Consider the following 17,150-nt stretch of genomic DNA (forward strand, 5'->3'; position numbering starts at 1 on the left):
CAGGCTTTATGTTAAGACGCTAATGAAAGCGAGCGTGTAGGTGACTTTGTGGTACAGAATCTGTGAATGACGAGAGTCATCGCATGTGCAGCACTGGGGACTTCTGCCACTGGAGCCTTTGACACTGCTCGCTCCAGATTCTAAGTGTGCAGTTTCACAGGAAGAAGGAGGTTGGGACTCTTCCTTCCTCATGTACAAAAACAGAAAAAAGATTAAAATGTTTAAGTATCTCATGTTTCCTTCAGGATAGTTAACAGTTTTGAAATTAATGAGAGTCAAGTGTTTTACTGAGTTCCTTTGAAAAAGAAAATGAAGGAGTAAAAATTTAAGCTGCTGAGTATTGTGTGTGTGTGTGTGTGTGTGTGTGTGTGTGTGTGTGTGTGTGTGTGTGTTTGCCTAAATCTAGCCTTGCTTCAAGGATAAATTAAATATATATTCACACAGTTGTCTGAGAATGACATAAACCATAACAATGAAATACCAGGACACAGAAAAGGGTCTATGGTGCAGCTCCTGGGCAGGAGGAGGAAAGAGAATCTCTAGGAGAATCCCCCCCAGGCCCCCCACCGCCCAGCGCTTCTTCTGCACCTGCTCCGGGGCGCAGTTCTGTACTGAGTCCTGAGCGCCCCCTGGTGGTCACGGGCCCCTATGCAGGGAGGTTTTTGTCTGGGTTCCCACACTGACTTCCCCTCGCTGTGTCTCTTGCACAGTAGTACACGGCCGTGTCCTCAGTTGTCACGCTGCTCAGTGACAGGGAGACTTGGCTCTTGGAGGTGTCCCTGGTGATGCTGAGCCGGGATTTCAGGGCCGGGTTGTAGCCTGTGCTTCCACTATAACCTATACCACCAAGCCACTCCAGCGCCTTTCCTGGAGCCTGGCGGACCCAGCCTACACCAGTACCATAGCTGCTTAATGAGAATCCGGAGACCGTGCAGGTGAGGGAGAGGGTCTGTGAGGGCTTCACCAGGCTGGGTCCCGACTCCTGCAGCTGCACCTGGGACAGGACCCCTGTGGACAGAGAGAAGCACGGTGACCCGTGGGCTCAGATGCAGCTTCCCCACGTGCCCATGTCTGATCCAGAGACACTCACCTCTGGGGGCTGACAGCACAAAGACAAGGGTCCACAGTGGGTTCATCTTGGAGCAGATGAGAGTCACCACTCCTGGAGATCTCTTCAAGCCCGAGGAGGAACCTGAATTTAAGAGAGCTGGTGCTCTGTTTCTACCCTGTGACCTGAGTGGATATTTGCATACGGGAGGGACCTCTGTATAAAAAGCAGAAAGCAGTGAATGGAGGTCTTGTCTATGGGGCGTCCCCTGTGAGGGGGTGCTGACTGTGCCCTCAGAGAACTCAGGCCCCTCCTGGGGTCCCCCTCCCCAGACCAGGCAGACTGTCATTTGAGGAGTGAAATGATGACAGAGGGCTGGTCAGGGAAAAAGATGCTGTCAGGGAACAATGGCAGATTTGGGGAAGAGACTTTAATCCAATGAACGTGTTTGCCTTTACTCAAAAATTCCCACCACACATTCAGGTACCAGCCATTTGTTAGACACAAACGCTTATTTTATTTATTATTTTCTTTTCTGATTAGCTGTTGTTTTCTTACTCCATATGCAAACATCAGAGAAAAATATACATGTAACAATCACATTCAATTCAAATGGAGCTGAGTACAATTTAATGTCTATCAGCATTACCAAAGCATTTATATTTTCCTTCGCTTTCTTGACTATTTTTTCATCTTGAGCAGCTTAAATAACCTCAAGAATCACTCTAGAGGAGGTTTGTTCACAGTAATTTAAAACAGTATTAATTTTGTGGACGAAGTAGACATTTCTGCTGAGATGCTCGTCTTCCCAGCACCGCTGACTTGCCCGGTGGCCTGCATTTTCCTGTGCACAACTGAGTGTCTGCCGGAACTCGTGGAGCTCAGCATCTCTCCCTGAGGGTGGACACTGAGGACCCCAAGTCTACTGAGGACTGAGGACAGGCAGCTCCTGGAGCCCTTTAGTGCTCCGCTCCCCCATCTCCCTGTGGCCTGAGGCTGTGGCCTCACACCTGCATTTCTGGGTGTGAGGATGTAGACTGGGGCTGACGACCGTCACAGTGTGTGTGGATTTACAGTGGGTTTCCCAGGGAAGGAGAGTGCTGTCGTCAGTGTCATCAGTGGTGTTATCTCTCCTGGAGCCAGAAAAGACCAGTGTGTGTCCCCACTCTGACTGACGCTCCGTCCCTGTGACCCTGGGCTTCTCCTGCCTTGAGACATCACCCCTTCGGGTCTGGCGCAGGTCAGCTCTTCCTCGGCACGGGGAGCTCACCTGTACACTGACTGAGTTAGAACCTACTGTCTATGAAAAGCCCTTCCCGGTCTGGCTTTGGCCACAGCAGTTCTGCACCAGCATGTCTTCTGTACCAGATCCAGTTTCCCGACTCCTGAAAGTGCTCTGGGCAGAGGCCTCTCCTCACTCTGCCTCAGAGTGTGTGGGGTCCCTTGTCCCCAATGCTCTGTAACATGGTCAAGCCTCCAGGGAAGGGCCCTGGAGCTGGGGCCTCTGGTGTCCAGGTCCCTGGGCTTCCAGATGTGCCCTCCTCCCTCGTCTCAACTCCTTCATCCATTGTCAAGGACAGTGGAGGGTTGTGGGGCTTTCCCTCTCCTGCACTTTCTGTGATCTTGTGATCCCATTGGACCACCTGTAAAACCCAAATATGCTTCTCATCTCCTGGGACTGGAAGGCTGCAGACCACATCCCCAAATCCACTGCTGGTTGGTTTATATGGGGTTTAGCTCATGGCATCGGAAGTGGGATCCAGAGAATCCCCACCAACTCCTAACTCATGAGCAATCACATGCTGGCACCCACTCCCACCTGTTGAGTTTAGTGCTCTCTGGATGAGTGTGGTCTATTAGCTTTGTGCGGAGTCCTTAGGGTTTTCTATCTACAGTGTTCTGTAGGCAATGAGAATTCTGCCTCTTGTGGTAAAGAATACAGGTGCAACGTACGAGACCTGGGTTGAATCCTCGGGTGTGAAAGATTCCCTGGAGTAGGTAACGGCAACCCACTCCAGTATTCTTGCCTAGAAAGGACAAGGAAGACTGGCAGGCTACAGTCCATGGGGTAACAAAGTGTTGGACACAACTGAGTGACTAACACACACTTATCTCTGAACTCTATGCCTGCCCAGTAGTTCTGAAATGAAAGCCGGCAGTGATACAGGCCTTCTTCAAGAAACTGGAAGATAACAATCGAACTTACTACCTAGAGAAATTAGAAAACAAACACTAGAAAAGCCCAGAGGCAGTGGAAGGAAGGAAATAACAAAAAAGTGCAGAAATTAATAATATTGACATGAACACACACACACACAAACAACAGGCAAAACGATCGTGAAATCATCAGCTGGCTGACGTTGTTGTCGCTGTAATTTTTTCAAAGACAAGCAAAACCATAAATCTTCAGTCAGTCTCCAAAGGAGGAAAAAGAATTTCTTGGAATAAAATAAAAAACTAGAAAAGACATAAAGCTAATACCACAGGGATAGAAAAAATCATCCGAGATTATTACAAACAGTTGTATGCCAAGAAACTGGCAATCTAGAAGAAATGGACAAACTCCTAAACTGTAAAACCTGCAGGAGTGAATCAAGACGGAGCAGACGACATGGCGAGACCGATCATGTGTGCAAACCGGGCTTCATGATGGTGAGTTTAAAACCTTCCGAGGAGCAACAGTCTGGGAACAGAGAGCTTCTCTGGGGACTTTATAAAACACACCTTTGATGAATTCAATGCGAAACTTCTCAAAACCTATTAGCAAATCAGATTCAACAACGACTAGAGAGGATCACGCACCATCCACAGTTGTCTTCTACTTGAGGGTCACGGCGATGGTTCAAGATCCCAGAGCAGGAAATAGGCTGGTGAAAGCACTCAGCTTCAAATACGCACCACCTCCCACCTTAAGGAATGGAAAGTAAGGGGGCAGATCAACAGGCCCAGAGGCTGCAAGAGGAGCCGGAGAAGACTATTCCCAGACCTTGCACTTAGTAGGTTCACATGGATGGGTTTAAACACTGTCGGGGCCAGTGGGGCCTCCCTGGTGGCTCAGCAGTGAAGAAGCTGCTTGCAGTGAAAGAAATGCAGGAGATTTGGGTTCAGTCCCTGGGTCGGGAAGATCCCCTGGAGGAGGAAATACTGACCCACTCCAGTATTCTTGGCCTGGAGAAGCCCATGGAGGAGGAGCTTGGCAGGCTATAGTCCACAGGGTCGCAAAGAGTCAGACACAGCTGTAGCCCTGAGCACGCGTGCACCTGGGACCAGGGTCCTTTCTGACTCACACGGAATGAAGCTCCTTGTAGCTGAGATATGCCTGCCTTAGTGTTGTATTTTAGAACACAAATCCTCATGGATAGCTGAGTTAGAGGACTTGATGTGGGACTTGGAGGTGATGGTATTTAGGCCAACTTTGCTCTATAATCTTTATTATAACTGACATTATGATTTAGTGTGAATTCTTAGGTTGACAGTTTGGAGGTTTTCTGGGATTTGCTAAGTGTACTGGGCCTGTGGGAAGGATGTATTTGCAGGGCTGAAGGTGGACTGTGTTTGTCTGAATCATTCATTGAGTCTCTGAATGTCATCTCACATGGCATAAGGGACTTTGGAGAATGTGACTAATTTAGAGGTCTGATTTTCCTGGATTATCATGTGGCTCCAGTTGAAACCACAAATGTGTTCATCAGAGGGAGGCCAAGGGCATCAACCCTGGGAGAAGTGACCACTGATGGAAGGTGCTTTGCTGGGCTGTGCAGATGAAGGAAGTGGCTGAGAGCCAGGGATGTGGGTGTGAAGCCCTAGACTGGACAGGGCAAAGAAGTAGATTGTCCCTGACGGTATCCTTTCAGAGTGCATAACAGGCACTCAGGTGGTTGGTCTGTAAGCAACCCTTTGTTTCCCACAGTCCTAGTGGCTGGAAGCCCCAGGTCAGGACACCAGTGAGGCTGCCTTCTGGTGAGACTCCTCTCGAGGCTCACATCTCCACCTTCCTGCTGGGTCCTTGCCTGGTGGACGGGGACAAGTGTGTTCTCTGGGGATTCTTAGAAAGACTCCAACCCAAATCATGAGGACTCTCCTCTCATGAACTAAGCATCTGCCAAAGACCGCGATTCTCACCTCATTATCCTAGGTGCGCAGGAATTCCAAACCTGAATTCTGGGAGCTCAGATGCATTCAGACCCTGAGAGCCTTGGGACTGTGGTCCTGCCGCATCTGGATTCCAGTCCAGTGAAGCTGATATCAGACTCTGAACTGTGGCCGGAAAGGGAATGTGTGTGCGTCGATTTGAGCCACACACGTGTGGGAAGCTGACACGATGACCCGCACAGTGATACTGGCTAGGACGTGGGCCTCACAGCAGCCAGTGTCTCCCACAGGGCTCCCTCTTACGTGGTGACCACAAGCACTGCCCCTGGGGACAGGGCACTGCAGGCCGCGGTGCCTGGGAGGAACCATGTGCTGCCACAGACTGAGGGGCCTGTGCGCCTGTCGACCCCGACTCGGTAGCCCTGCTCGTGGCTGTCTGACCAGATGCCACGTCTGGGCTGCTTGCAGAGACTGGGAAATAGAAATTCACCCTTGGGATCCCCCAAGGACGATGCCACTTTGAAAACTGAAGAATGAGCCAGAGGACTTTCCAGGAGACTCTACAGAACAAGAGTCCCATCCTTGATATTAACCAGATATTCCCAGATAATGCCTCACCTAACATTCCCAAGAACAATGAGCCTCTCAATACCCCTGCTAAGAAAGGAATAAAAATCCCTAACCCTTTGGAGGGAAATCTTTACCTCGCATCTTTCTTTCATATATTTGTTATCTTGAGATCTTGCTCAAAAACACCAGTGTCCCAGGAGAGCATGATCTGATCTCTCAGATTCCAGACTCTTGGTGACGAGAAGTCAGGAAAACCATCATTTCTCTCTCTCCTCTCCCAGCACAGCCGCCCTGCCCCTCAGGGTTTCTGACACCCTCGGGATGTGCGTTTTCACACTGTGTGTCTCACACAGTAATAAACAGCCGTGTCCTCAGACCTCAGACTGCTCAGCTCCATGTAGGTGGTGTCGGTGGACCTGTCTGCAGCCAGCGTGACTCTGCTCTGGAAGTTCTGTGCATACTTTGTTCCACCATCCTTGCTGTCAATCTGTCCATCCGTTCAAGCCCTTGTTGAGGGGCCTGTCGCACCCAGTGCCTGTAGTAGTCGGTGAAGGTGTATCCAGAAGCCTTGCAGGACCCCTTCACTGATGCCCCAGGCTTCCTCAGCTCAGCCCCAAGTGCACCAGCTGCACCTGGAGTGCACACCTGTGGACAGGGGACAGTAGTGCCTGTACCCCCTCGACTGGACACTGTCCCTTCCTTCACCCCAGAACAGGGAGGACCCCGACCTGGAGCCAAGGCTGCCAGGAGGAGGGCTTTCTGGCTCCAGTCCCTGGAGAGGGCTGTGCTCCCAGGACTGCTGTGCAGAGCCGGTGTTGCTGGGGGTGATGTTCCCGGGCTCAGAATATCCGCATTTAACCCAGGACATCTGCATGTTCTAGAGGCTGAAAACTTTACAGTCAGTACTTGGGTGATATCAGGAAGGAGGAGTCTTGTGACCCATGGCCACGCTCAGTGGGCGCGTGTCCGTGTCCTCATCCTTGTTTGAGGACGTGTGTGCCTGCCAGGTCCCTGACCGCTGTGTACACAGAGCTCTTCCAGTGAGGCACGTGCCCCACAGGACACAGTCCCCATCATGAACCAGCCTTTAGTGCCACAGAGACACCTTCACCTCTAATCAGTGAGTTTCCCAAAGTCAGCCATCACTGGGTATTCACAGACACACACCTCACACACACACACACACACACCTCACACACACACACCTGTCACATACACACAGCTGTTGCATATACACACACACCTGTCACACACACTTACCTACCACACACTCACCTGTCACACACTCATCCGTCACAAAGAGACACACATACAAACACAAACCTGTCACACACACACACCTGTCACACATAGACTTGTCACACACATACACAGACACACAGACACACACAGCTGTCACATACACACACTTGTAACAAACACACACACCTGTCATACACTGTTGGTAGGAATGCAAATGCACCCCCCATTACACACACACACCTGTCACACACACACACCTGTCAACAGACATACAGACACACATACTCACACACACTTTCACACTCACACACACACAGACACAATCACACACATTCACACACTCAGATGCACACACACACACCCTTATATGTACAAATGCACACTCACATACACACACACACTCACTCATATATACACACACACGAACATGCACACTGACACACACTCACACACACTCACAGACATATACACATGTACTTCTCATGGCCTCACTGAGCTGTGTATTCCCAACAGGCCCCAGCACAGCTCCTGCTTCCTGTCCCTGTGCCAGTGATGGTCACTGTGATGGGAGAGAGGACACATGGTGGTGGGCTCCACATTGACCCCACAGACAAATCCACCTGAGGACCTCTGTATCTCCCCTTATGAATGATCCAGACATAAGCTCAGAATGGGTGTGGACTGCAGAGAATTTGCGGTAAGATGGCATCATCCTGATTGCCCTCACCTGGAATGTGTGTGTGTTGAGTGACTCAGTGAACCGGCCATACTGTCAATGTCTATATAAGGACACAAGGTAACAGTGTTTATGTTAAGACGCTAATGAAAGCGAGCGTGTAGGTGACTTTGCGGTACAGAATCTGTGAATGACGAGAATCATCGCATGTGCAGCACTGGGGACTTCTGACACCAGAGCCTTTCACACTGCTCGCTCCAGATTGTAAGTGTGCAATTTCACAGGAAGAAGGAGGTTGGGTCTTCCTTCCTCATGTACAAAAACAAAACAAAGAGTGAAATGTTTAAATATCTCATGTTTCCTTCAGGATAGTTAACAGTTTTGAAATTAATGAGAGTCAAGTGTTTTACTGAGTTCCTTAGAAGAAAATTGAAGGAGAAGAAATTTTAGCTGTTGACTATTGTGTGTGTGGGTGTTTGCATATCCTTGCTTCAAGGAAAATTAAAATATATATACACACCCAGTTGTCTGAGAGTTACTTAAACCATAACAGTGAAATATCAGGACACAGAAGAGGGTCTATGGTGCAGCTCCTGGGCAGGAGGAGGAAAGAGAATCTCTAGGAGGATCCCCCCCAGGCCCCCCACGGCCCAACGCTTCTTCTGCACCTGCTCCGGGGCTCTGCTCTGTACTGAGTCCTGAGCGCCCCCTGGTGGGCACGGGCCTCTATGCAGGGAGGTTTTTGTCTGGGCTCACACTGACTTCCCCTCACTGTGTCTCCTGCACAGTAGTACACGGCCGTGTCCTCAGTTGTCACGCTGCTCAGTGACAGGGAGACTTGGCTCTTGGAGGTGTCCCTGGTGATGCTGAGCCGGGATTTCAGGGCCGGGTTATAGCCTGTGTCTCCATCACTATCTATACCACCAAGCCACTCCGGTGCCTTTCCTGGAGCCTGGCGGACCCAGCCTACACCATAGCTGCTTAATGAGAATCCGGAGACCGTGCAGGTGAGGGAGAGGGTCTGTGAGGGCTTCACCAGACTGGGTCCCGACTCCTGCAGCTGCACCTGGGACAGGACCCCTGTGGACAGAGAGAAGCACGGTGACCCGTGGGCTCAGATGCAGCTTCCCCACGTGCCCATGTCTGATCCAGAGACACTCACCTCTGGGGGCTGACAGCACAAAGACGAGGGTCCACAGTGGGTTCATCTTGGAGCAGATGAGAGTCACCACTCCTGGAGATCTCTTCAAGCCCGAGGAGGAACCTGAATTTAAGAGAGCTGGTGCTCTGTTTCTACCCTGTGACCTGAGTGGATATTTGCATACGGGAGGGACCTCTGTATAAAAAGCAGAAAGCAGTGAATGGAGGTCTTGTCTATGGGGCTCCCCTGTGAGGGGGGTGCTGACTGTGCCCTCAGAGAACTCAGCCCCTCCTGGGGTCCCCATCCCCACGCAACAAGACTGTTGAGGGATGAAATGATGATGGAGGGCTGGTCAGAAAAAAAATGCTTTCAAGGAGCAATGGCACTTTTGGGGACGAGACTTTAATGACATGAACATGTTTGCTGTTACTCAAAAATTGCCCACCACACATTCAGGTACCAGCCATTTGTTAGATGCAAACTCTTATTTTATTTATTTGTTTCTTTCCTGATTAGCTGATGTTTTCTTACTCCGAGTGCAAACATCAGAGAACAATATACATGTCATAATTACAGTGAGTTCAAATGGAGCTGAGTACAATTTAATGTCTATCAGAATTCCCAAAGCATTTATATTTTCCTTCACTTTCTTGACTATCTTTTCATCTTGAATATCTTAAATAACCTCAAGAATCACTCTAGAGGAGGTTTGTTCACAGTAATTAAAGACAGCATTTATTTTCTGGACAAAGTAGACATTTCCACTGAGATGCTCGTCTTCCCAGCACCGCTGACTTGCCCGGTGGCCTGCATTTTCCTGTGCACAACTGCGTGTCTGCAGGAACTCGTGGAGCTCAGCATCTCCTTCCTGAGGGTGGACACTGAGGACCCCAAGTCTACTGAGGACTGAGGACAGTCAGCTCCTGGAGCCCCTTAATGCTCCGCTCCCCCGTCTCCCTGTGGCCTGAGACTGTGGCCTCACACCTGCATTTCTGGGTGTGAGGATGTAGACTGGGGCTGACGACTGTCACAGCGTGTGTGGATTTACAGCGGGTTTCCCAGGGGAGGTGAGTGCTGTCGTCAGTGTCATCAGTAGCGTTGTCTCTCCTGGAGCCAGAAAAATCTGTGTGTGACCAAAAGCACTGCCCCTGGGGACAGGGCACTGCAGGCCACAGTCCCTGGGAGAAACCATGTGCTGCCACAGACTGAGGGGCCTGTGCGCCTGTCGACCCCGACTCGGTAGCCCTGCTCGTGGCTGTCTGACCAGATGCCACGTCTGGGCTGCTTGCAGAGACTGGGAAATAGAAATTCACCCTTGGGATCCCCCAAGGACGATGCCACTTTGAAAACTGAAGAATGAGCCAGAGGACTTGCCAGGAGACTCTACAGAACAAGAGTCCCATCCTTGACATTAACCAGATATTCCCAGATAATGCCTCACCTAACATTCCCAAGAACAATGAGCCTCTCAATACCCCTGCTAAGAAAGGAATAAAAATCCCTAACCCTTTGGAGGGAAATCTTTACCTCGCATCTTTCTTTCATATATTTGTTATCTTGAGATCTTGCTCAAAAACACCAGTGTCCCAGGAGAGCATGATCTGATCTCTCAGATTCCAGACTCTTGGTGACGAGAAGTCAGGAAAACCATCATTTCTCTCTCTCCTCTCCCAGCACAGCCGCCCTGCCCCTCAGGGTTTCTGACACCCTCGGGATGTGCGTTTTCACACTGTGTGTCTCACACAGTAATAAACAGCCGTGTCCTCAGACCTCAGACTGCTCAGCTCCATGTAGGTGGTGTCGGTGGACGTGTCTGCAGCCAGCGTGACTCTGCTCTGGAAGTTCTGTGCATACTTTGTTCCACCATCCTTGCTGTCAATCTGTCCATCCGTTCAAGCCCTTGTTGAGGGGCCTGTCGCACCCAGTGCCTGTAGTAGTCGGTGAAGGTGTATCCAGAAGCCTTGCAGGACCCCTTCACTGATCCCCAGGCTTCCTCAGCTCAGCCCCAAGTGCGCCAGCAGCACCTGGGAGTGCACACCTGTGGACAGGGGACAGTAGTGCCTGAACCCCCTCGACTGGACCCTGTCCCTTCCTTCACCCCAGAACCGGCAGGACCCCGACCTGGAGCCAAGGCCGTCAGGAGGAGGGCTTTCTGGCTCCAGTCCCTGGAGAGGGCTGTGCTCCCAGGACTGCTGTGCAGAGCTGGTGTTGCTGGGGGTGATGTTCCCGGGCTCAGAATATCCGCATTTAACCCAGGTCATCTGCATGTTCTAGAGGCTGAAAACTTTACAGTCAGTACTTGGGCGATATCAGGAAGGAGGAGTCTTGTGACCCATGGCCACGCTCAGTGGTCGCGTGTCCGTGTCCTCATCCTTGTTTGAGGACGTGTGTGCCTGCCAGGTCCCTGACCCCTGTGTACACAGAGCTCTTCCAGTGAGGCACGTGCCCCACAGGACACAGTCCCCATCATGAACCAGCCTTTAGTGCCACAGAGACACCTTCACTTCTAATCAGTGAGTTTCACAACGTCAGCCACCACTGGGTATTCACAGACACACACCTGACACACACACACACACACACCTCACACACACACACCTCACACACACACATGTCACACACTCACCTGTCTCACACACACACCTGTCACACACACACACAGCTGTCACATACACACACTGGTCTCACACACACACCTGTCACACACACACAAATGTACACACACACACCTATCACACACACATACCTGTCACACACATACACACCTGTTACAAACACACACACCTTTCACACATGTACACATACACACCTTTCACACACACAAACACACAAAAGTGTTACACTAGCACAAACCTGTCACACAAACATACACAAACACACACCTGTCACAACACACACACACAAACCTGTCACACACACACACCAGTCACACTCACACACTTGTCACACACACAACTGTCACACACATACACACACACACATACTTGTCATACACACACACCGGCAACAAACACACACACTGTTTACACACACACAGCTGTTACACACACACCTGTCACACATACACACCTGTGAAACACACACCTGTCTCACACACACAGCTGTTACACACATACACACATACACCAGTCACACATAACCACCTGTCACACACAGACGTGTCTCACACACACACATTACACACACACACCTTTCATGCACACATACAGCTGTCACACACACACACCTATCACACCAACAATGTCACACAGGTAGACAGACACACACATACATGTCAAACACACACCTGTCACACAGACACACCTGTCACACAGATATACAGACACAAACACTCGCACACACTTTCAAACTAACAAATAAACACACAAACCCAGCCACACCCATTCACACACTCAGATAAACACATACACACCCTTATACTTACATATACACACTCACATGCACGCACACACACACACTCACTCATATACACACACACGGACATGCACACACATATGCACCCACACTCTCACATGCACACTGACACATACTCACACACACTCATAGGCCTATACACTTGTGCTTCTCATGGCCTCACTGAGCTGTGTATTCCCAACAGGCCCCAATATTAAACGTCACCAGTCCTTGTCCTGCCAGTTATGGTTTTCAGTGAAAAGAGAAGACTCCCTAACTGGGTCTCCCCGGCCCCCTCCCCACATGCTCCTGGGCAGCAGCCCTGCACTGGGGTCCTGGGCAGCCCCTGCCTGGGCTCACAGGGCAGTCCTAGCAGTGTTTCTAGTCTGCTATCAAGTGGCTGTTTCTACCTTCAGAGTGTTCTTCTAGAGACAGCATGTTCTTTTAACCATCTCTAGAAATAGCCTTAATAAACGCACACACTCTGTAGAGAGACTCCAAGGAAGGAGCTTGTGAGAACACCTGGACGTCGCCTCCCTGGGGCTGCAGGTGCACTGATGCAGTTGACACTCACAGTGAGTCCAGAGGCTCTCGAGGACATGGGGTGCCTTCACCCCCTGGAGCCCCGTGGGCTCACATCATGTCACAGGATAACAGCACGCAGAAGCATGGGGCTCGATGCCCACTCCACCTACCGTTCACTCCTGGGCTCACCTGTTCTTACAGCACCTGGACCTTGCAGGGGCCCCGCAGGAAGGTCCAGACGAGCCCCCCTGTCGGAAACCAGTGCAGTTGCACCTGACACCTTACAGCATCAACGCCTGAGGGGCTCCTAGTGCCCCCACCTGTGAGAGGAGACACCTGAGATGTCGGGGGAGGATGAGGCAGAGGCCTTGTCAGCTGACTCAGGTGAGGCTGTTCTGAGGGAGTGCTCACCCAGGGAATGGGGTGGTGAGCATGCCCAGTCACTTTAGTCATGTCTGATGCTTTGAGACCCCACGGACTGTAGCCCACCAGACTCCTCTGTCCATGGGATTCTCCAGGCAGCAACACTGGAGTGGGTTGTCCCAACAGCACCCTGCAGAGAAGTTGGGCCAGCCGTGTGCGTGGCCCCTGGCAGGACCTCTCTTCAGCAGGATGGCCTCGGGGTGCATCCATCCTCAGACTCCATCCTGCTCCTCCTCGTCCCTCCTGACCACCTGCCCGAGGAGCTCAGGACCTGGTGTCAGTGGGGAGACAGACCCACTGCTGAGTCAGCCACGTCTCCTGCAGCAGGACCCTCTGACAAACCTGCATACCCCTGTTCTGAGTCTCTGATGGAAACTTCATAAATATTCCTGAGCACGTCAGATACCCAAGAGCAGGACAGGGATTCTGGCCAGGTCTATCAGGCAGGAGAGAGCAGGTCTGAGGCCAGCAGTGAGGGGCTCCAAGCCTGGTCTCCAGCCGTGGGTACCAGAGCCTCAGCGCCCTGCCTCCTGGAAGTTGTCTGGCTGTGTGGTCTCTGCACACTAGCTCCCCTCCTCAAAGAGACTGCACATCGTAGCTCTGCCAGGTCCCTGGGGGTCACGTGTGGGTAGGGGCTTCCTGCATTGTTGAGGCTGAACACCCATGACTCAGGGGAGCTGGGTCTGGGCTGTGAGCGTCGCCAGGGTCTCCCTCATTGGCACACCCTCCTTCTACTCCCTCCGGGGCTGCAGTGTGCTGGTCCAGTCCCCTCTCTTAGCCGTGAGGTCTGCCCCCTCCGTAGGTCTGCAGTAGACAAGAGATTCTGTTCACCTCCCAGGCGGAGCTGGGGGAAGAGCTCTTCCATGGAGGGTCTCCCTGATGAAACGTCTGGGTAAGTGTTAACATTTCTCAGTGTGGCCCTCCCCCTCGTCCGTCAGGTGTCCTGAAGGGATAAATATGAACACTCACCTTGAAGACCTGGATGTTTCTGGAGTTATATCCCACCAGCCGTGGAGTGTGGCCCCCAGGATCTCTCATCCTCACACTGGTTATTGCTGGTCCTGCAGGAATTGGTAGTAATTACCCTGAAGGTGATTCTCCAGAAGCTTCGCATCCATGGGGAGGTCTCAGCTGGACTGTGGTTGCCCACCTCTCTGGTTTTGTGCTGGGGGATTGCCCTGCACTGTTAGGACTCTGTTAGGTCCAGGGAACCTTTTGGCATTTAGAATTTCCTTGCTTTAATGATGGAAATGACAGTTCCCACACACACTACCTTTTGATGCAAAGCCGGCAGGTACCAGCTGAGGTTGTCCTTGACCTGTGAGTCGAAGGAGGAATCAAATGTCACTAAGAGTCAGAGGAGCCTGGCAGACTTGACTAACATAGAGAGACAGGGATGCAGGGCGCAGCAGGCACTATTTTCGGCTTAGATTCCAAAGCTCTTCCAAGAGGCTGGAATTCAGAAAGCACCGTGGTGAGGAGATTGTTATGTCCTGGTGACCCAGTTCTTGTCAGAAGGCAGGACAAAGCACCTCACGGGGTTCCTGGTTCCTGAGGTAATTTCAGAGGAGCCGTCCCCCTTCTGTCAGACCCTTTCCATGTCCCCATGTGACCAGGGAATGCAGTCATCACGTCCATACGTGAGGTGGGTCACCTGGGGGAGGGGCTGGCATGTGGGTGTGCCATGTGGAAGGTTGTTCATTCTCTCCGGTACATGAACTGCTGACTTCCCCAAATCTGGGACCACCCACATCTGGGCTCCTTGTTTCATTAGCTTGTGATTTTTCTCATTGTTTGGGCTTCCCCGATAGTCAGTTCAAGCTTCCCTGATGGCATGCTCCTTGGAAGAAAAGCTATGATCAACCTAGACAGCGTATTATATTATAAAGCAGAGACTTTCGTTTGCTGGCCAAATTCCATCTAGTAAAGCGATGGTTTTTCCAGTAGTCATGTATGGATATGAGAATTGGCCCATAAAGAGTGCTGAGCACTGAAGCATTGATGCTTTTGAACTGTGGTGTTGGAGAAAACTTTTTAGAGTCCCTTGGACTGCAAGAGTTCCAACCAGTCCATCCTAAAGGAAATCAGTTCTGAATATTCATTGGAAGGACTGATGTTGAAGCTGAAGCTCCAATATGTCTGCCATCTCATTTGAAGAACTGACTCATTGGAAACGACCCTGATGCTGGGAAAGAAGAACTGACTCATTGGAAAAGATCCTGATGCTGGGAAAGATGGAAAAAAGAAAGAAAAGGGGATGACAGAGGATGAGATGGTAGTATGACTCATGGTCATAAGCTTGAGCACGTTCTGGGAGTTGGAGATGGACAGGGAAGCCTGGCATGCTGCAGTCTGTGGGGTTGTGAAGCGTCAGCCATTATCGAGCGACTGAACTCATAGGTCAGTGGTAAAGAATCATCCTGCAATGTAGGATTCGATTCCTGGGACTGGAAGATCCGCTGGAGAAGGGATAGGTTACCCACTCCAGTACACTTGGGCTTCCCTTGTGGCTCAGCTGGTGAAGAATCTGCCTGCAGTTTGGGAGACCTGGGTTTGATCCCTGGGTTGGGAAGATCCCCCGGAGAAGGGAAATGCTACTCACTCCGGTATTCTTCCTTGGAGAATCCCATGGACTGTATCGTCCACGGGGCCACAAAGAGTTGGATACAACTGAGCAGCTTTCCCTTTCTCATTGTTTACTCTGTTCACTTTGTGTGATTTCTGTGGAACGGGACTTGAGACTCACACAATTACCGAAAGATGGCGCTAGTGATAAAGAACCCGCCTCCAATACAGCAGATGCAAGAGACACGGGATCGATCCCTGGGTCAGGAAGATGCCTTAGAGGAGGGCATGGCAACCACTCCAGCACTCTTGCCTGGAAAACTTCATGGACAGAGGCGCCTAATGGGCTACAGTCCATGGGTGGTATAGAGTCGGACATGACTGAAGTGACTGGCATGCATGCATTAGGACAAAAGTGATTTAAAATCACTAAGTTCCATGAGCTAAAGGTAGTGTTTGTTCCCTGAGACAGTCAGGAGGCATGGCTGAACACCAAGACGGTGCTCACAATGGCTTCTTTATTCATCAGGAATATTCTGCATATTCCGTAGATGTATTGTGCTCTCTTGTTGAAAGACAGGTCCTCTTATAACCTCTGGTGGCTCATACCTTGTCAAGAGAGCTGAGGATGTCAAGTAGGAATTGCTTATAGAGTAAAAGCCTTCCTTTAGTATGTGTCCTCTATCTGACGTAAAACCACCCAAATGACAGAAGCTACTGCACCTACGAGAGCCTGTGAGTTGGTGAGGGGAGGCATGCCCCCTCGTGGTGCTCAGAGCGCTGACTCCACACTTGGCGTTATTCATAGTTTTCTCCATGGAAATTCAGTGGGAGCCCCGCCCCAGGTTGATGTCGAAGGAGATTCTGAGGACACCACAGACATAGATGCAGGAACACAGACGACACAAACTTTCCATCTTCCTGCGTCTCTCGTGGTGTCAGCAGACTCAGCATCCATCTCAGGCTGGCGTGGAGATCCCTCTGCGTCTCCATGGAGAGGACTATGGCTGATGCTGTGAGACAGGTGTCAGTTCAGCGATCACCACCAAGGGGGGTTCTTCCCTGGCTCTGGGTTTATACACCTCTGTTGTCCGAGTCCAGCATGCACTTACACTGCTGACCGCTGGCTAGCTCGTTCACCGGCCGTGCTGTGCAACTGGGACTGGACACATGGGAAGGAGGGTCAGTCCCTGTCAGTGACCCGCAGTCACAGCCATCCCCACAGACCCAGGTCTGCACTGAGCCCCTCTCCTTGGGGAGCTGTTCCCAGGCAGAAGAGAAGACCCACACCCTCATCTTCTGCACCACAACCCTGCCTTCCCTGACACCTCAGCCCTGTGGGAGGAGGGATGTGAGCTCTCTCAACCCAGGGGTGGACTGTACCCTGGAGCAGGAGGAGGAATTTCCATGTGGACTAGCCCTGTCCTTGTAAGTGGGGATGGAGTGTGGCCACCATCTCTGTGGTCTCTCTGGGT

The 17,150-nt window shown here is 51.2% G+C and overlaps 1 gene segment (V, D, J or C); it reads right to left on the minus strand.

The window, feature by feature from the left end:
* Positions 1 to 646: 646 nt before the first annotated feature.
* Positions 647 to 8,874, minus strand: LOC128066530 (immunoglobulin heavy variable 4-59-like). The segment is given in 2 exon segments: positions 647 to 1,008; positions 8,791 to 8,874. Coding segments are annotated over 2 exon segments (408 nt in total).
* Positions 8,875 to 17,150: the final 8,276 nt, after the last annotated feature.

Source organism: Budorcas taxicolor, chromosome 21 (assembly GCF_023091745.1).
Source record: "Budorcas taxicolor isolate Tak-1 chromosome 21, Takin1.1, whole genome shotgun sequence".
NCBI classification, from domain to species: domain Eukaryota; kingdom Metazoa; phylum Chordata; class Mammalia; order Artiodactyla; family Bovidae; genus Budorcas; species Budorcas taxicolor.